We start from the raw sequence: 20,982 nt of genomic DNA, 5'->3' as shown, positions 1-20,982 counted from the left end.
ATGTTTCATAACATTTCACTCTTCAAAATTTATTTATGTAGTCTGTAAAGGCCATTACCACATATTTTGGTTTCTGTAAAAAAAAAAAATTAATAAATCCTTTATCCTTTAATTTTGAAGGTCTGGTGCCTTTTTCCCGGTAAAACCCCGCACATTTAATAATGCGAGAGCCGTGTGTCCGGGGCGGAGTCACAGCCAGACAGGCCACGCCCTAACAAGTTCAGACTGCTGAGGTGTTCAGATGCCCTCAGAACCTGCACAACCTACTTCTTTCATAATCACAACGTTACAAACAGAAATAAGAATTATATATATACCAAAACAAGGCATATTCAATAATAAAGATGATTATAAACTATAACAGAATGATTCAGTGCACAGTTTAGACATTCAGAAAATAGATGTTTTGATTAATTTATGAATTCATACATAATATTTAATATAATTAAATATATACACAACTTTAAATTTTGTCTTCATTATACAGGTAGAAACTGAACAGTACATTCTATACAGAAACAATTGAAAATTCAAGTTTTTATTACCATTTCTTAATCTTGTAATCTAGCAGTACTACTGCCAATACCACTGCTATACCTACTGCTACCGTAGCTTTGTGTCATGATTACTGTTTACTTTCCAACAGGTCGTGGCAGCCTTCCTTAAGTCTGCGGAGTCTTTCCTCTTCACTGTCACTGTTTGCTTGTGGTGGAAACGGTTGGGTATGTCTCTATAATACTGTAAGGTGTTGACCTTACTACATTAAGTGCCGTGAGATAATGTATGTGAGGATTTTGTGCTATATAAATAAAATTATTGCACCAGTTTCAGTCCATGAGTAGCAATACAGTAAACAAGATCCACGGTAAGTGAAGTAACTTGCTGAGTGATTTTGAATAACCCTTTTTCAAACATTGTGCTAACTTAATTCTTTCCATTGGCTTTAATGGAAAAATACATTCAGTTGTTTTGTGACTCTTTATTTTCAGTGAAGCTTTGCGTGAGTTTACCTTAAATAACAGTTACTTTTCATGAGGTGTCTGTGAATGCATCACTAAAGGCTCTGCAGGTCCCCCCAGTGTTCTCAAGTCACCGCCTGGTGGACACAGAAAACTACACAACTGTCCTGTCAAAAAAGAATAAAATGTCTTTTATAGAATATAACAGTTTGGGTGTTTTGGCCAGTTTCAGTGTTGTCTGTAGTTTTACTTTTTCATTTCTTTGTGTGTCAGGAGTCTTATAGGCAAGTTGTACAGATGATTTCGGGTGCAGTGGGCTGCTCTTTAGCTGATTTTCCATCATCCTTTGGAGGAGGGGTGGAGGCCCATGGCCAGCTGAACCTGGAAACCAGATGAGGAGAGGTGCATCGGTCAGACTGCATTACAGTGTTTTTTCATCCTATTTTCAAATGTTCCACTCATATGCACTTCACTATGCATGGACAGTCAGCACTGATTTCAACTGTCTACAGTGGTAGCACGTTCAGTCTGTTTGTGATACAAGCTGTTATGTTCAGCAAACACTAGCCTATACAAGCACTGTACATAATGGTATTAGTTCAGCAGTCTATTATTTACAATAGAGTTATCACATTATGATTGTTTCTGTGGTTTTATTATTCAACGAGGAAGTAGTGTACTGTGAATCACAGTTGACCTCAGTCACCAGTGAGGAGCTCCACTGCTAAAAGCTGCTGATTTGTTCAGGGACAATGATGATTCAATATAGTTAGTTCAGTTTGAGTATTTGTTGATAAAGATTTGTTCATATGAGTATTGAGCCACTCTAATCAGTAATCAGTAAAATAAGACTGCTATCCAACACGATGCTTTCACTGTCGTAACCAGCGTAGCCACACAAGCCTGTTGTTTTCTTTTAGAGACTCACTGCTGCAGTTTAGTTAGGCTATACAACTTGACATGCCTGTTAGGGTTAAAAATTGTGACAGTGAGCAATGTGACTTACCTCTGTGTGAGCGCTATCTGTTGGATGGTGTCGGGAAGCGGTTGCCTAAATGTCTCTGGCAGGAAGATGCAGAAGAGAACACTGAGCAGCGACAGACCAGCCACAACGATCCACGGCAGGAACTGATAGAACACAGCTGGAGACAACACCAGACCAGATGAGAATAGATCAGTTCATACTTTTAAGACTTGTCTGATATAGAACTTTATGAACATTAAAGGGTCAGTTCATCCAAATTACATAAAGGAAATGCAGATAGTTTTGGTTTTATTTGTCTACATTTTGAGATTTTAGACACCCAGCCAATCAAAAGTTTTCATAATTTAAATTTACTGCTTTCTGCAGACCAATAATATAGTAACACAACAGTTTAACTTTACACATGAACATACTGTTTCGAACAAATAAAATGTCATTATTTATGCACTATCTACATCATGATGTATGAACTGAAAGGTCTCACCCAGCTGCAGTAGATATGGAGAAAGAGAAGACCCCACTCTGGAGAACATGGCACATGACGACATGGCTGTGTTCCTGATAACTGTGGGAGACAGCTCACCGGTGTAGATATACAACATCCCGTTGCCAACCAGAATACCAAATTTACCCAGCAGCACCAGGGACAGGGTGAAAGCTGGATGACCTGTGGGGCGGCAGAGGGCTGTCAACTAGTGATGTGGGGAACAAAGCTTTTAGAGATGCTGAAACTTTATGAAGCATAAGACCTTTTCCTAAACTCCACCAGTAACAACAATTATCCATTAATGACATAACTATGTGACAGAGGGCTCGTCAAGCTTTAGATTTCTCAATATGTGTGGCGTGCATGGGTCTGTAGTAAGAGAAATATTTTTTATGTATAAGGAGATGTCTTGTTTTTAGCCTTTCAAAGCCACCCAAGCAAAATCACATTAAACTGCAAACGTTAGCATACCCAGCTACGAAGCAAGCAAGCAACATAACTTATGGTATGAACCCAGTGTTGCTTCTAATGCTGAAGAAGCTCATTAGCTAACTACTTTATTTTGTGGGACAACAGACAAAAATCCCTGTTCAGGACTGAAACATCTTTGTTTCGGAAACCAAGATGCTATAATATCTATCTGCTCTTCATTTGCGATTCTTCATTCAAACTTGTTTCCTGGGAGAGTATTTTATATGCAAAATATATTGGCCTCTTTTCTTTCAAAAGTGAAACACGCTGTTTTAATATATAAACACCAAAATGTAAATGGGTTATGGGTTTTCATTTTAAAAGTCATTTGGAAACATTAACGCTGGAGTGTAGGACTGTTACATTCAAGCTATTGCCAAATAAGTTCCCACAATTCACATTAAGCCTTTCAACGCCAGGTAAATCTCTCTGAATTCCACAGTATACCAAAGTTTTAAATCTGGTGTCTGTAGTAACTGTGCACCGGTACTGATGTGTTTTATGTCAACCAGCAGATTTGCCAGAGCTGAAGAGGGTGATCTGTTGTCTATATGTATATTGTAAACATATCTGGAGGCTTAGTTACACACCAGACAGACTGCTGCATTATTTTTCATTTATTATGTGTTAACCTTGCAACACAGTACAACAAAATGAGGGTCCCTAGATGAAATATATGGATAAGAACCTTCAGCATGTAGTACTATAATGTTCAGAGGACACATTGAACGTCTGAGAAGCAACATGCAGCTGTCTATCAGGTGCTTGTGTTGAGCCTCCAAATATGTTTACAATGTACATATAGACAACAAAACATGGTATCAGAAGGAGCAAGTGTAGCAATGGAGATGGAGCAGGCTACAGCAATGGAGGAGCCTATGCCGTGAAAAACCCTGGAAGCATCCAAGAAAAGTTTCTGATCAAGAAGAAAGTCGGCGTTCAGAGGAAGGATTATAGTCTGGAAATGAAAGCAATAGACGGTGAGGAAACATACAAATTACTATTGGTGTGGTTTTTACTCTGTGGGTATGTTCTGCACTGCAGGTTTAAAGTTAGCATTAGCCAACTCCCTAACACTTGGCTAATTTACAGTAAAAGCAGCTAAATAAACTATCACTGGCTGGAAATTAGAAGCAGTTTTCATCTACCTCTCAAGGGTCCAATGTTTCAAAAATTAAGAATTTCAATATTCAATTTGAAGCTGTTATTATTGTAAACTGCGTATATGCTGTGGAGGAATGTAAAACCTTGAATAAGGGGGATAGAGCTTAGCAAACAGTCAGCTGTGCTGAAAATGTTCATTATTTTTTAACAAGATGAATATTTATATTCACAAAGAAAGAAAAAGAGAGAAAGAAAGGGGAAAAAAGGAGAACAGCTATATCGTACTTGTCTTACTCACTGTTCAGAGTGGCCTGGAGGAGGAGCAGTGCTACCACCCCCAGCAGGGTGAATGTCATAAATGACAGGCGGCGAGGAAGACTGCGTGCCACCAGCCAGATGGTGATATATGCTGGGAGCTCAACAGCCGACACCAGAAAGTAGTTTAGGAAGGGGTTTCCATAGAGGCTAGACATGTTGAATGACAATCCAAAGTAGCTTACGCTTGTAGAAAACCTGGAAACAACAAAAGACCAAGACTAAAAAAGTGTTGGCAACAGCAACATTATGAGAGTAATAGACAGAACAACCAACACGGGGTTGATTTAGCTTCTCTTAAAGACCTGGTGGAGCTAAAAGCTTCTCCAGAGGGAAGGGTTGTAGGAAAGATTGTGGAGGTCATTAAAATCTAAAGGGTTCATCTCTGGAGTGCAGGAATGTGATCAGGAAATGTCAGGGCAATCTAAACACTAGTTTATAATATTGCTTGTGTAAGATGGTGGTGCTAGAGGAAAGTTAGAGGATCATCGAAATCATAAGTATTCATCCACAGTAGATTTTATGCAAATGGTCAATTAGTTGTTGAGGTGCTGTTCCTTGCCCTTGATGGACGAATGACTCAATCTTGCTATTGGTAGTACTAGCAATGAACAAAAGGGCAAAGTTCCTGAATTTCCAGGAGACATTTTGGGATTGAAACTCACCAGATGAGCCACAGAATGAGTGTGATATATCGGATATTTGTGGTCCTCAGCAGGTCCAGGAAGCTGAGGGACTCCACCTTCTGGCTTGTTGGCTTTTCAGCCTGTGAAGAGACAGAAACTTCTGACCACTGTTCTTTGGCATTTAGGACAAGACTGAGGTTAGAGATTCTTACGTTGGCTGACAGGAAGATGATTGGTGGAGGTTCCACTTGGTTCTCCAGAGCTGCTGACCTCAGCAGGAGTTCTGCTTCCCGCAAACGGCCTCGAGACACCAACCAGCGAGGGGACTCTGGAACCAGCCTGGTGGACAAAATGTATCCTGTGTAATTCATAGTAGAATATGTTTTGGTACAAACTGAGGAAGGACTATACTGCCCTACAAAGCCAAAATGCCTGAACTATAAACAGTATCGAGTCAACCCTGTCAATGCTGTAAAGTCAGTCGATTCTGACTTTACATGTGTCTTAACATGTAAATGGACAATTCAAAAGAAGGCAACATGTTAAATGTGGAATTACTACAAAACATCGCTAAAAACCAAACCAAACCAACTGTACACAGCAAAAGCAAGTGAGCCAGGGTAAGGCCAAATGAGTGATATATCCATGAATTTGAGGACTTACCAGATGACAAAACACTACACAGTGGTTTATAAGACTAAGAGACAGTATTTTGAAGTTCTGGAAAGTTGTTATGGTAGTAATTATTCTATTCATCACCATATTCATCACCAAGTGGACCCTGACATATTTCATCCTTTCCTTCAGCTCTAACTATGAAAATGTCACTTATTAATTCGTCCATAAGATGCATTTATATCTTGATCGTGTACTGAGGTCATCTTACCACCAAAGGGGAATACAGGCCAGGCCGGGCACAGCCATTATCAGTGACAGTTGTCTCCAGTTCCTAACCAGATAGGCAGTACCAGGCAGCAGCATCATAGCAATCACGTAGACAAAAGGCAAACACAGGCTAGAGAAGAGAACTCTGGCCGAGCCAGTCAGGATCTCTGAACCTGTGGAGGAAACACTACGGTTAAAAAAAGTACAGTTGCAGATATGAAGTGAACAGTGGACCTCTGTGTATTTCTGTTTCTGTTGTCAGATTACGTACTAAATAATGATGGGGGTGTGAGAGGAAGTACATCAGCCATGTTAGGTTGACAAACTGACAACCATTTGTCAGCATTTCTGAAAAGTTCTCTTTTCCTCGTCAACAATACAAAACAAAACTGGTGTTTTCACTTTTGTTTTAAAGACTCATTTTGGGGTTGGAAGTAATGGCTTTGTATGTGTTCAAGGCAGAAAGAGACAGAAGAAGATCAAATGTGCCCTCATTGGTGTGAACATGGTCTTATTCTGCCCTCCAATGTGCCTCCATTGAGATCAACAGATCAACAACAACAAGTGAACACACAAGCAGTGAAGGGGGTGATAAAGGACAGAGGACACAGTGTCCTGAAATTAATAATAACCCTTACCTAGAACAAACACAACTATGAAGCAGGCAATCTGACCCATGCCCAGCATGAAGAAGAGCACAGTGAAGACAGGCCAGGACGGAGCGAATGCCACAGCACTGCTGAAGATGCTAAGGATGATGATGGCACCAAATAGAACAGGCTTCCTGCCAAACCTGTAACACAAATAAGTGTCAGAGTGGTGTCAGCAACAACAGCAACATAACAGTCCTTAGATATTAATGTTAAAGAAAAGGCAGAACATATTGTTGGCAGCTGGCATGGCATTCATCCAAATCAGCAGTAGATGTTTTTGACCATGGAAGCTTGAAGAATGTCCAGGGTAACTCTGTAGCAGCTGAGAGAATTGTGTATCAGAAACAGTTTGAAGTGAAACTGAAAAGTACCGGTCAGAGATCTGGCCAGAGAAGAAACATCCACACAGTCCTCCCAGGAAGTAGGCAAGCGAGGTCAGAGGCTGTTTCCACTGGTCCCTGCACACCAGGTTAAACTGCAAGACAAGGCACATAAAAGAATTCAGAAGACATAACAATGTAAACTGCAATAATACAACAGAGTGATGGCTAGAATAATATAGTAACCACAAATCAGACAAAAACATAAACTGGAAAACACTGGGTAAAAAAGCCCAAAAGACCAGTTCACCTGGTCACCAGAAGTCAGAACAATATCCTCTGAACATCTCCTCTGAGCCTGGTTGTACAGCTTCTCAGAACCTTGTCTATCAGTATCCATATTCTTAAGGTCATGTCCTCCAGTGTCTTGCTCCTTTGCTGGTTATACAGTATTCAGATTCTTAGAGACGGTGCTCTAGTGTCCTTTTTCCATGAGCCCAGGTCTCTAGAGTCCTGGGCTCATGGGAACAGGTCCTCCTTTGAGCCTGGTCTTCCAGCATCCAGCTTCTCACTCTTCATTATCCAGATGTCCAATTTCCTGGTCCCCTGAGTCTATTCCTACAAGATCCATCTCCTAGTTGCCTGCTCCTCCAGCACCCATCTCCTTAGATCCTGGTCCTCCAGCAACCAACTCATCTGAGTCCTGTTCTCCATTGTCCAGCTCCTCTCATACCAGGCTTGCAGCGATCAGCTCCTCTAAGCCTGGTCCTTGAGCATCCAGCTCTTCAGAACCCAGGTCTCCAGTGACGAGACTGAACTTCTATCCAACCTCTCCAACCTCAGCCCTCCAGCATATGGTCCTTCCCTGTCCAGACTGCTGGTTTCAAAAGTCTTAAAGTTCAAGTTGCTTGTTTTTGGTTGGGTTGTGACATCAGCATTTTTTTCTGGCCTGCTCTTGCCATCTGGATTTCTCTCCTAAGCTGTTCTACTTATTACCTCTCTGTGGCAAAGGGTTCTTTGTCCATCCATGACACAGTGCCAACCTCAGATGAACTTTACAGAGTTGCCTCAAAGGAGTCATACCTGAACCTTCCTTGTTTTCTTGGATGCCTGTTTACCTGTTGCCTTCTAGTTGGTGAGTGCCCTGCCTGGCCTTCAATTCTGTCTGCTGTGTCCTGGTTTCTGTCAGCTGGTCCCTCTCATCCTGCTTCACACCAAATGTGCAAGAGCTAAACTCCGTGGAGGAAGGCCATTATGTACAGTGGAGAGTATGGCTGCAGTTACACAAACTAATGTGAAAGTTCAACTAATTTGAACTTTTTTTCAAAATGTGCTGAAATCTTTTTTTCTTTTTCACCAATAGTGACACATGTGTTTTTGTGGCTGGCTTTACTCCAGTAGAATGATGTCCTTACATGTTGAGTATACTCAGTACTGGATTGGATTCAGCTGGATTTGTTTGCATTTATTTGTGGAAGTTAAAGACCCCCAGTGACTCAATTACTGAGTGGATTATTGGGACCTTTACTGTCACACAGAAATAGGAAATATAGAACACACACTTTCATGATTATCTTCTCCGAACCAAAATAGAATTTGAAATCCCTTTTAAATAAAGGTAAAAAAGAAATTAAGCTGTTGCCCCAGAAGTTGTGGCACAGATACACCACTCAGATGGATGACATATGCAGGAGACCCAAACCAGCCATTTCCAGTTTTTTATCTTAGCTTCCTGTAGCCATCTGAGGTCAGTCAATGATTGGTGACCACTAAGTAATGTCACAACCTCCCAGTTTTACAGACAGAAGCTGTTCTGGCCAGACTGGATCCTTATATAACTGCTAGAGTCTAAACAGTAAGGACCAGTTGGCAGGAGGACAGGAGGAGGCAGTGTCACCAATAGCAATAGTAAAAACAGTGAAAATAAGTACAAATACTGTAATTGTAGTAGTACTTGCAGGAGATGCAGTGGTAATAGTTCAGTACCTCTGTGACTACAGTGGATTGGTAGTACTCAGTACTGTAGACCCATCCATCTTTGCAGCCCTCCTGCTTCAGGCTGGAGAGGAGGACTTCTGGACCAGATCCAGACAGGTTCTGGATCTGGTCTAGGCTAGGTCTGGCTCCCATTGCAGACAGGTTTTTTACCACGTCCAGCTCATACCGGCTGCAACTGCTCCTCTCCGGCTGCCCAGCCTCCTGTAGACCAGGAAACAACATCATCACTATTTCCAACCTGTACTGCAACAACAGTCTGGGGAGGTAGAGAGCAGCAGACCACATCAGTTCAGACTAGACCAGTTTTAACCTGCATGAGGATCACAGCCTGAATGTAATCCCACACTATACAGTAAATTATTAGCTGACTGTATATGAGAAATAAGTTAACCTTGTCTTTAACCCAGTATCAAACAGTGATGGAAAGTAACATTATCCAAGTATTGTATTTTACTGAACAAAAGTAAAGTTCTGAGAGACTTATACTTATACTTATACTCTTCTATACTATAATAATATACTTTAACAACTACTTTACATTTCAGCGGTAAATACTGTATTTTTTATTTCACTACTTGTATTTAACACCCACAGTTATCCAAATATGGGATAAAGTTATAAAATATGATCATTTTTATATCAACATTGAAATGCTCCTTGCATGTTAATGCATCAGTACTGGTAATAAAGTAATCTCACATATAATAATATAAAACTGACAGCAGCCACTCAGCTACATAACTGCATTAATTTACTGATAATACTTACTGTTGTTTTCTTTAGTAAGAGTTTGAGCACATGAATTTAAATTGTAATAGAGTATTTTTAAGTTGTTGTATTTCTGCTTTTACTTGAGTAAAAGATGTGGATACATCTTCCTTCACTGGTGTACCATAATGGAAATGTGTTCATTGAGAACAGTGTTGCCATTTGTGCTTTGGTCTCGAATCACATGTTGCCATTAAGTTTTTCAAATATGATTTTCAATTCTTTGTGCACCAGAAACAATGTTTCGTTTCATAACCGCTGTATTGAGATGTGGGTGGGAACTCAGGCGGCAAAGATCACGAAACATGAGAAAACATGAGAGTTAGATAAAACTTTAGCATCCCAGGGACGGAGATGAAAAATCCTAAAACTGTCAGCATGGCCAGATACCTCTGAGGGGAAGTGATGGGACTTCTTGTGTCAGATTTAGGTGAAATTACCTTTTCAGTGGGTAAAGTTCTGTAACCCTTCCACTGACAAAAGAAGTCAAAAGTTCAGCTGCAGAGGGGCTCAGGGGGCAGTTCTGTGTTGTATCCCCCCATAAAACCTATGAAGTCCTTTGATTGAATTTTATGGAAAGTGAGAGTGTTTTCGATGTCCAGTATTTCAAAATAGTTCATGTACATGGCCGGCTGGTCTGTGTAAGTGAGGACTGTTGTCGAATGTTTTCAAAAATAAAGGATTTTCTTACTGTGTCAAATTTTACCATAACTCTCAAACTAGTAACAACTATGTAAACACGACACATTTTCAGCACTGAATGCTTTTCAGTCAGTCATTTTTTCTATTGTCATAAACCCATACCAATAATTATCTTCAAATACACATTGCATGCATGCTGTTAAGAATGAGAGGACTGATAATCCTCTTGCACTTTATATGAATATAAACACTTTATAAACAGAAACTGTAATGGACTGTCAGCCCAGTTTAGAGCGTGAGCCCCTGGTTCCAGTTCGGACTGGTTCTGACCTGTAGTGGGATGCTGGCGTGGATCCATTCCTGGCTCAGGTTGCTGTGGGCTGGGATGTGGCAGTGGTGGGGGGGGATACCCAGCAGGAAGATGACGGACAGGATGTTGTATCCACATGGAATGGAGGTGAGACAGAGCAGGAAGAAGACTTTCCTCTGGAACGGGCCCCAGGTCCCCAAGAACGACACTGACTCCTCGTAGTCCTGCATTTTACTGGACTCTGCTTATACCTATTCTAGTTGTTGATGCAACGACTTGCTTATGCTTTTATAAATATTGAACAACTATGACAATTAGGTTGACTGTACATGCACAAAGAATATATATCTTAAAACTGCAAATAGTAGTACTACATTTAGAAATGCTACTACTGTGCTGCAGTACCTTCTATTATTATGATGGCTGTAAAAACTACTAATCTATAAGCAATATAATAACAATGAGTACAAATACTTCCTATTACTACAAGCACAATAACTATAAATATGGTTGTCCCACCATTATAAGTTCTACTACAAGAAGTGTAAATATTATGGCTCTTTGAGTACAAACACTATTACTCCTGTTGTAGTGTCGGCTTCTCTCTGCAGGATCTCTGTTGCTTCACACCTCCTTTATCCAGACAAAAGAACTCCTCCTCTATCCTCCTCCTCCTCCTCTCATCCTCCCTCAGAAGTCTATGTTCATATTTGTGGAAACTCCTCCAAAAAACTATATTTCATATCAGAAATATATATATATATATATATATATATATATATATATATATATGCTATATATATATATATATATATATATATATGCTTTTTCTTACCCATGATTATTAAAGGATCATTATAATAAGTAGTCAGATTAAATGTAATTGTTAAATGACTCTGGGCTGATTAATGGGACTCAGTTCCTTTGTGGTTTTGTTTTGAAAGTTATGCTTAATGTCAATTCATTGCCCCAATAGTTGCAAAGGATTACATTTTTTATAATCTGTGCACAAGATGCTTAGAGGCCTCTGTGTATATATTGTAAATATATGTATGTATATATGTAAATATGTAAATATATTTTTACCAATATTTATTTCTATGCTGCAGTCTTACAGGTCACATGGAAGGAATCAAATCTGTCACCAATGTGTGTCGGGTGGTGTCATGACCTGCTGGTTCAGTGAGAGCTGCACAACACTGCACTAAAGATGACTCGTCACCTTTTAACTGGCCTGATCATTTATTACCACAGAGCAGATACCGACTGTGCAGTAAATGATCAAACCAGTTAAAAGCCTCCGGTCCAGTCCAGTTCTGTCTGTCCAGTGATCTCAACTGTACCAGCTGGTTCAGGTAAGACTGATGCCAGGTGATCTATCTCCATTCAAGTCATTGGCTCCCCATGATGCCCTTTGGATCCAGACACACTTATGCTTAGTCAGAGTCTCATAGTTAAAGAGTGGACATCGTCTCAACCTCCGTCTCCATGTGTATTGTTTAAGGTTAAAAGTAGAGTTGGCAGATTCTGTCCTTTAGACTGATTAATAAACAGAATAACTATGTAAAGAAATGGCTGAAGTTTCTTGATCATATCAGTGGTTCATTCAATAACACCAGAACTTGAATGCTATTTTGTCATAAATATTCCCTGTGTTGTGCTTTTTATATAATTTCCCATGTCAATCAATAAAACTCTCCTTTTGGTTTGTCCATGGCTCCTTTTTTTATGATTGCTGGATTTTCTTCTATTGTTCTTGTTACACATATTCAATCTTTTAATTTTATTATTAGGCCTAATTTTGTTTGCAATTGTGTCTCTGATGTCCCTGTGATTAACTTGTATTACAGACTGCTGTGCCAATGCAAAATTACTTCTAGTACACATTCATGCAGTGTATGTGAACGTTTATGTGAATGTGTTTTTTGGTAAATCTCATTGGTAATGCTTAATTGTATAATAACTTGCTAATCAACAACAACCAAAAACAACAACATAATATGTCTGCCCAGACTTGTGTTGCTCTTAGTTACAAGCTTATTAGAAACACAGTCTGCAGAGGGGGGAGTCTGGGAGCGAACAGTTTCCCATCAGGGCTAACTGTGTTACCATCCAAGGTCAAGTGTGGGAAGCCTGTTGTAAACATGTCATTGTGGTTTAGTGAAAAAGTAACTGTGTTGATCATAAATGTGTCAGTGAGCAAATGCTTTCCATTGAGGAGGAAAAGGTCAAAAGATGTAGTTCCTGTAGCTGACTGGATTTTGGGCAGCAGCTGTTTCAATTTCTGCAGCTCTTCCTCATATCAACCCTCCACCCTGTCCACACATTTCAGTCCAGTGTTACTCCTGAGTCAACATGGTCTTCATGTAGGCTAAGTGCCCTCTAGTGGACATGAAAGGAGAGTTATTATAGTCACATGAACATTTTTGGGGTCAAATGAGAAGTCTCATTCGTGTCTTAAAGGTCTCATAAGAGTCTCATGTAACCTCTCATGTAGCCTCAGTGAGCTCACGTGACCTTGAAGATTCTCATGATGAGTCTCTAAGGTCACATGAGAGTTATTGAGGTCCCAAAGACCAGTTGAGGTCTAACACATTTTTAGCTCCCATAAGACTTGAAAGTCATTCACGTCACATGAGACTCATTGCGGTTACATGAAACTGTTTAAGAGCTCAGGTCATTAAGGTCACATTAGTTGTGTTGAGATTACATGGGGGAAAAAACTACAAAATTAGATCAAATGAATAAATATCTCCAATAACCAATGTCCTGATTTAAAAAGAATGTAGGGCTGATGTAGGATGTTCGGCAGATTTTAATGAAAACAAAAAAAACAAAAACAAACAAAAGTTACAGAAACAAAATAATAAGGAGAGAAATGTTATATCATCTCAACCTGACAAATTTGCATCATAATCATCATCATTATCATCATCATCATCGTCGTCATCATAAAAAACAAGTTCAGAGAATAAATACTGTACATGAAGAAGTGGTCGGAAGATCTCTGAAGCAGGAGATGTTGCTATTTAACATGTCTGAAGAGGACTTAACGCTGCTGTTCTGAGCTGAAATCTAAAGGACATATTTGTTTATTTTCACTTTTGGACTGGTCCTTGCTTCATCAGATCCAATCTGAGCAATTCACCTGTTTCCATTAAAGATAATCTCTGAAAGGTTTGAATGGTGATGACTGGCTGAATAGACTGAATCTGCACTTGTCAGCTTTTGTTTTAGAAAACTGAATCTGAAGCGTATCACCACAGTTACAACCTGAATGTTCAAAAATCTGAATTTATCCTTAAAATGTTTTTGTGAAGATTTTGAAAAAAAAACTGCTGGAAATTTAACTTTATTGATTCGTGATTATTTATAGTTTAAAATTTTGAAAGACAAAATTCAAATTCAGTAACCAATGTTACTGTCACCTGGGTTAGTGGAAAATGAGCTTTTATTTTGGAAGCAAAGTGATTAAATCAGATGGACAATCACTCCAAACATGGAGAGAACACACACACACACACACAAACACACACACACACACACACATACACACACGAAAGCTCACACATTTGCAGTTTTCAACAAAAACATTATGACGGTGTGAATAGAAATGCTGACAAGTTTATAACATGTCAACTAGAATCAGCGCTTCATGTTAAACAGTGCATCCCTGTTTGCTTCATTCCAGTATTGCAACTCGGCCCAGTATCAAGACTCGGACTAGTTTCGAGACTCTTAGGCCTCAGTATTGCTGATAAGGAAGCAGAGCGAATGGAAAAGCAGCAGTTGATCTGTACATTATTGCATCATGATGACATCTTTAGACAGAGGAGGAAGTTCAGTGAAAAGCTGAGAGCTCTGTTTTCAACAAGCTGCTGTCAAACAGCCTCAGTGGAGGTTAATCAGCATCATCAACATGGATTTGACACTTTGTCTTTTTTACAGTTACATGTTGATGAGATAGAGTTACTGCACCATGAGACCAAATACTGCATAGATAAACACAGATACACACACACATAATGTCCTTACATCTGTTTGTTCATTATTGGAAGACTGAGATGCTTCAAGTTATTCAGGAGGAGGCAGGAAGACAGACAAGAAAATACCGACCATTTGAAACCATAGAAAATAACACCTCCTGTTTGATTATCGAATCGTACTGACACAAGTGTTTCTGCTTATATTCTTAATATTTCTGATCCAGTCTTGTAGCTGTGAAGCCTGGTCCACACTGTGCTCCTTTATGTCATTTAAAGCTTTTTACCCAGTTTCATGAAATGGCTTTTCAGCCGCTTCAAAACTATTTTTATTTTATTGTTTTCGTAGGTTTGTTTTGTTTTTGTTTTGTTTTTGTTTTTTTGTACGTTTTTTTGTTTTTTTTTAGTGTTTAGTTTTGAATGTTTTCTATTTTTTAGTAAAACTCTTTGTAAATGTGCTACTTAAATACATTTTATCATTTCATTATTGTCTGTTACATAAAAATATGAAGAAATGCTTGGATTGACAACCTGAAGTGAAAATTCCCAAATAATATATATTTTATTTGTTATTGCTTGAAAATGAATAACATTTTTTATTCCATCTGTAAACATCTTATTTTGCATGTTGTTGAAGACCAATAAATAAAGTAAAAAAAATGCTTTACACTATATTGCACTGATTAATAGATATTGCTGTTGAATTTTAAAAAAAGCCACAAAATCAGCAAATTTATTCTTTAGCTTTTTTTCCCCATTAAAGAATAGTTTCACATTTTTTTCAAGTTTATCGTTATACAGCACTCGTATTCATTTCAAAAGTTATTGGTCATGTAATTGTTCCTCTTGTCCTTACTGACTGTAAATAAAATGTGACCCTATACTTTAAGCAGGGTTTTTATGGTCATGATTAACCTGGAAAAGTCATGGAATTTGAAAATTGTGTTTTCCAGATCTTGAAAAGTTTTGGAAAACCACAAAATCCCAAAAGATTTTGGAAAGTTGTGGAAAATATTTTCATATGTGGTTCAGTGTGTGGAGAAGACACACATCAACACCTGCATCACTCTGACCAATCACACTTCATGCTTTTTCAACACAACCAATCAGATTTTGAATATCATTGCTTCAGTTCTTTGTATACTCCTTAATCAATAAATCATAAAGCAGAGCAAGTGACTCTCCTTCAGGTCAAACTCAGCTCAGATGATTGGCTGAAGTATGGACAATGCTGATAGCCAATAAGAGAGGAGTCTTCAGAACCTGGAGATAAACAGACTGAGTGGACAAGACTCACAACAAATGCTCCTGTCAGAGGAGGAGGAGCCTTCACATCTCATCTTTAATGTTGTGTGACGTTTTCTACATTATTTTCTATGGTTTCACCTGGTTATGTGAAGCCCTTTCACGACTGTCAAACAACCTCCTGATCATTATAACTGTATGACATGGAAGTCTAGAGATACTGATGAAAGCCATCTTCTAGCAACGACCTTTCTTAGCCGTCTGAGAACAGTCAAAAGTCCTGCTAGAGGCTGTGGTGTTCATTACAGCCATAATATGAAAGCCATGGACAGACAAAACAATATCCTGATGTTGTGCATGGAGGTTCATGCATGAGGATGATCGGGTTGTGACAAAATAACCTCAACTAAAAGGTCCACTTATGAGCTTTTCTCTGAGCTTTCAGCCACATTACATAGTCTTCTTTAGCAAATGTAGCTAGCTGAGGTTCCATTTCAAAACACAATGAGAATATTAGTCAAACTTATTGCTACACATTAGCATGATAGTGTAGTATGGGGTCGTTACAACATTATACATCGGCACCGTACAGTGTTACGTCAGCCAAACTGTATGACAACATGAGAATAGCATGGTTCAAAAATGTATTTAAGTCATCAAGATAACTACAGTGGCAGCACAGACTTGCTACTTGTGACAACACCAGACTTTAAATGCTGCTGCTGGCTGAAATACTGCATTTGAACTTGAGTATTTTGTTCATGCTGGAGAGGCTGTTTGAATCTGATCCAAACCTTCCTACCAGAACAGTGCAACATTGAGAAAACACTAAAGGACACTACACAAAATATTATAGGAAAGCATCTGTAAAGTTGTTATTTTTTTAATTCTTTATTTTCTTTTTCTGTTTTCTTTTGAAATTCTGTTTATGGTTAATGTCAGCTGACAAGTTGTTGTTTTGTCTCATAAAAGCTTCAAGAACTGAGCTCCAGCCTGCAGATGTTCCACGTTTTAAATCAGTCATCTGTTTTACTGTTTGATAAAAACATAGCATCTGAGCCCTTTAAGGTGACTGAGGACACAAATGGCTGCCTTCTATAGATGCCGTGATGTAATTACATACTGCACACTCAGATAAGTGCTCTAACTTTTTTTACATGCTCCTGGGTGTCAGGATTCACTATGTACATAGGTGGTGAGTTTAACAACTTTTTCACATCATCTGCATGTCTGTCCATCCTGGAAGAAGGATCCCTACTGTGTTCTTGCATTTTTATGTCCATTAACTTTTTCGGGAGTTTTTCCTTGTCTGGATTGATTGTCTAAGGATAGATGGTGTTGTGTGCTGTACAGATTGTAAACGCCCTTCAGGCTAATTTGGCCAAAATGGCCTGAATTTAATCTGGTCTGAAATACTCATAAGCTCCTGTCATAATGAAAAAAAAAATACAGTAGGTGCAATAGGGCTATATTTTGAGATAACAAAATAAAAACAAACAAAACAAACAAAAATACCTCAGTGAATGAACATTGAACACGATCGTGCTGTAGATCGTGCAGTTGTTTGAAAGTCGTGAAAAAGCTTTTGGTAAATATTTACAACACACACTATCAATAAATGATCAGAGCACAGGAAAAGCAACCAGAGAAGTGTGACTATTTTGTTCTGATCATGGAAAGTGAATGAGCTTATTTAAGGAAAAGGTTTCTTTGCTGTTTCAGGTGGTGAAAAGTTCCAGTGATGTGTTAAAGTTCTTCATCATGATAAAAGTTTAAGTTAAAAGTTCTGCTCAGATGCTTTAAACTCCAGAAAGTTCTGGTCAGATTCATTGACAGCAGGAGGAAGGCGGAGAGGAAGGAAACCGACAGAGTGAGCGTTCACACCTGGCAACAGTGAGCACGAAGGGCCGTCTTCACTATAAAACCAGGAAATAGTCTGATCCAGAGTCCAGGGTGAGTCTGTACCACAGCGGCAGTGGAGACGACAGGGACGACATCAGGTACAGACAGAGGTTTGGACATCAGACATAAGGAGAAAAGAGGAGTTCATGCACTCGTATTTCACTTCCAAACTTACAGCACGAGCAACAAATTGTCCTGAATTAATCCTGATGTGAAACTCTGTTAAGGATTATTGTTTGGGGTTTTTGCCAAAAGGAGCAGATCTGTTAAAACAGATTCTCATTTGGATTTTATGATGCCATAAATCCACATGGGAAAGCTAAGGTTGTTTAGGGCCTATCGCCACTTTTTTGGATGTCAAACTCTAAATAGACCCCAACAAATGCACTATTTCATCCTGTTCGAGTAACATTTGCTAAACCTACATTGTTCAGATGTTTTAAGAAATTACTGAACCTTTTTTTTTTTAAATGAAATCATATATTTGTAGAATTTTAGAGCCAAAAATGCCACAAAATGGGAAGGGAAGTCAGAAAGAATTAAGAAACTAACTGATTCATTGTTGGTTTTGGTCTTTTCATGGGATTTGTTGGCAGTAATAACAATAAAGAATAACACCAGCTTTATCCTTTAATTTCTCTTTCTCCGCTTTGCAGTTTGTTTGCTCGAGATGCTGTATGTGAGGAACGTGTAGAACATGAGCGCCGGGACGTCTGAGGGGATGACATAAAGACATACAACATAAAGACAGCTGCAGTAGTTATAGCAATAGTATAGTTGATGATGGAGGATGTCGACTGAGTTTTCTGACATCTTTTTTGTGCTGGTTGTTTGTTTGGACAGAATCAACCCCCTCCAAACTCTGAGGACCTGACCCAACTTCACCTGAACCAGGTTCTGGGTCCAGATTTTCTTGTCCACCTTTGTGTCTGGGCTCAACTGAAGCTGCATCTTTAGACTGAAAATCAAAACACAGAGAATCACTGATGCCAGTGTGTCTTTGCCATCTTCCTTTAAGATTTCTTTAGGTTCTGCTTCTCAGTTCTGTTTTTTCCTGAATCCTGGTTCTGATTCATCTCAGTTGAAGCAAAATGTGTAAAGAAAACTCCAGCTTTATTTTCAGCAGATTTAGGCTGCCATTAAGAACATATACAGTTATCAATGATGAGGTACTTTGGGGTTCTTTTTGGTAATAAGGTTAAAAAGTAAAGTGTGAATATTCCCTGTGTCCGTGCCCCCGTTGACTGTTTCACTTAATCTTCCTTGAGGTGGACGCCCTGTATCTACTGATTCTGGTGCATCATGGAGACAACAATGAAGTTTACAGGACCACTTATTGTTTTCTAGAAAATGGAAATTCTGTAATTTCTCTTGGATTTTTTTCATGACTGCATAATAAAATTCCTGGTTACTGGTTCCCAACTCTGGTTCTGCTTGGATTCGTCTCTGTGGTTTATTTAAAACAACAGGTCCATTTCCAGTTTGGATAAAATCGCCACAGTTTGCTTCAGCTGGTTTCAGACCTAAGAGAAAGACGTCTGATCCAGACAGAAGGAGGAGGCTCTGTCCTCTCATGTCTCTATGTGAAGCCTCAGTCAGGTGAGAAGGTTGCAGGTTTGATTCCCTGCAGCCATGATGGCAGAGCTGATGTCTCCTCTGACTCTTCTGCCCCTGTAGCTTCAGCTAACTAGAGGTCAGAGGTCAAAGGTCACCAGTTCGACTCCCCACCACCGCCTTTGACATCAGTAGGGCGTGAAGAGAATCGATCCTTGACTTGCTCTGATTGGTCCAGGAGCCGGGCGCAGGAAGGGGGCGGTGAAGAGGGACGAGGTGGCTGGAGGGCGAGGGTGGAGAGAGATAGCAGGGGTGAGGGGTGAGGAGGTGGGAGTGAGGAGGGGAGAGGAGAGAGAGGACGGAGGGAGCGAAATGGAGGAGGTGAGGGAAGAGGGCGGAGGAGCGAAGGGAGTGGAAAGGAAGGAGGGAGAGAGGGAGGGCTTCACAAGCTCCTTCTAAAGAGGAGAGGAGAAAAGGAGGGTAGAAAAGGAAAGGAAACAACGAGAGGAAATAGGAGGAGGAGAAGGAGAAGAGAGCGGAGGAAACAGGATGAAGGGACAAGAAGACAAGACAAGGAGAGCAGAGGAGGAGAGTATATTAATATTTATATATTGTATTGATTGGTTTATTAATATTGTTTCAGACCTGATTCTGCACAACACTGAACTTAAATATGGTCAGAGCAGTAAAGTAAGTGGAGTGGTAGAGAGACACTTACAGTGAGAGAGTTTCGCTGCTGCTTGTTGTAGGGGCTGTATTTGGGTTTGCTGGGTTTTCCTGCCACTCTGTCCTTGTGCCTCCTGCTGGAAATGTGCTGCAACAACAACAAACACACATTTGCAGACTGAGGACATGGACAGAAAACACTGCGGCTCATATGGCTGTGTTTTTGAAAATTACAGTGACTTCAGAAAGTATTCAGACCCCTTTTTCCACACACTTTTTGCTGAATGCAGCCCAATACAGATGAAGTCCATGAAGAAAACCTGCTCCAGAGTGCACATGACCTGAGACTGGGGTGACAGTTTTAGCACAGCAGTGATCTGAAGCATAGTGCCAAGACTACGCTGGGGAGTCTTAAGGACAGGTCCCAGTGGCCCAGCCAGAACTCAGACTCACAGATATGAATTCAACTGTAAGTACGTTCACTTTGAGTTTAGTTTGTGCGCGGTGAATGAAAAAAAGCTCCCACACTACACTTCACCACAGCAACAAGTGAATAAAATAGAGCTTCCATTTTATTCTAGTGGAGATAGAAATATGAATCGTCCCAGTTACATCATATAGCGTGTTCTCAAGTTTCAGGTCACCTGGTGCTGGATGTACATATTTAGTAACAACTAATCTCTACATATGAACTAGTTTGTGTGGTGCAACCTGCCTTTATTTGGTGATGCATAAATCTCTATTGTATCTATAACTAGACTTAATTTGAATTATTTAGGAAGAGACAAACAAGTTAACAATTAAGGACTGGGATTTGCATGAAGTAATGTTAATATAATGTTTTCATTCTGTTTGTGCCATCGGTGTGTTTCTACCTGTTTGAGTTGAATCTCAGAGTTGACGTGGACGTCACAGATCTGACAGTGGAAGGTTTTGTTCTGCAGGCCGGAGCCTTTCAGTCCAGAGCTGCTGCCGTTCTTCAGCTTGGCTCCGGGTCGAGGGTAGGCCTTGATTGGCCCTGCGCCACTCCGAGCCTCCAGCATTGTCTTGTGCTTCGAACCTGATAATATAAAATGCACAGACAACAACCTCTATGAAATGAGATACAA

At 39.7% G+C, this 20,982-nt stretch overlaps 2 protein-coding genes across 3 annotated transcripts in view; both read right to left on the bottom strand.

Moving 5' to 3' along the window:
* Position 1: 1 nt before the first annotated feature.
* On the bottom strand, positions 2 to 11,132 carry LOC139622736 (solute carrier family 22 member 4-like). Its single transcript, XM_071480279.1, has 11 exons — positions 10,544 to 11,132; positions 8,792 to 9,004; positions 6,857 to 6,960; positions 6,471 to 6,625; positions 5,834 to 6,005; positions 5,160 to 5,286; positions 4,987 to 5,087; positions 4,305 to 4,519; positions 2,429 to 2,611; positions 1,966 to 2,101; positions 2 to 1,340 (listed from the first exon to the last, which is right to left on the bottom strand). The coding sequence occupies exons 1-11, from the start codon at positions 10,751 to 10,753 to the stop codon at positions 1,238 to 1,240; spliced, it is 1,719 nt and encodes a 572-aa protein (XP_071336380.1). The 5' UTR covers positions 10,754 to 11,132; the 3' UTR covers positions 2 to 1,237.
* A 2,191-nt stretch (positions 11,133 to 13,323) lies between these two features.
* znf385b (zinc finger protein 385B) overlaps positions 13,324 to 20,982 on the bottom strand; it is a 58,283-nt gene continuing 50,624 nt past the window's right edge. For both annotated transcript variants that reach the window (XM_071480257.1, XM_071480248.1), the window contains exons 9-11: positions 20,749 to 20,933; positions 19,926 to 20,021; positions 13,324 to 19,662 (exon numbers count right to left, since the gene is read on the bottom strand). In XM_071480257.1, the coding sequence (XP_071336358.1) occupies positions 19,396 to 19,662; positions 19,926 to 20,021; positions 20,749 to 20,933 (548 nt within the window). In that variant the 3' untranslated portion in view covers positions 13,324 to 19,395. The remainder of the gene's footprint in view (positions 19,663 to 19,925; positions 20,022 to 20,748; positions 20,934 to 20,982) is intronic.

The sequence above is a fragment of the Trachinotus anak genome, unplaced genomic scaffold, assembly GCF_046630095.1.
Source record: "Trachinotus anak isolate AG129_WGS33_773 ecotype Australia unplaced genomic scaffold, CSIRO_AGI_Tana_v1 ptg000001l, whole genome shotgun sequence".
NCBI lineage: Eukaryota > Metazoa > Chordata > Actinopteri > Carangiformes > Carangidae > Trachinotus > Trachinotus anak.
The sequence above is the reverse complement of the archived record's forward strand: the minus strand, read 5'-3'. Positions and strand labels throughout refer to the sequence as shown.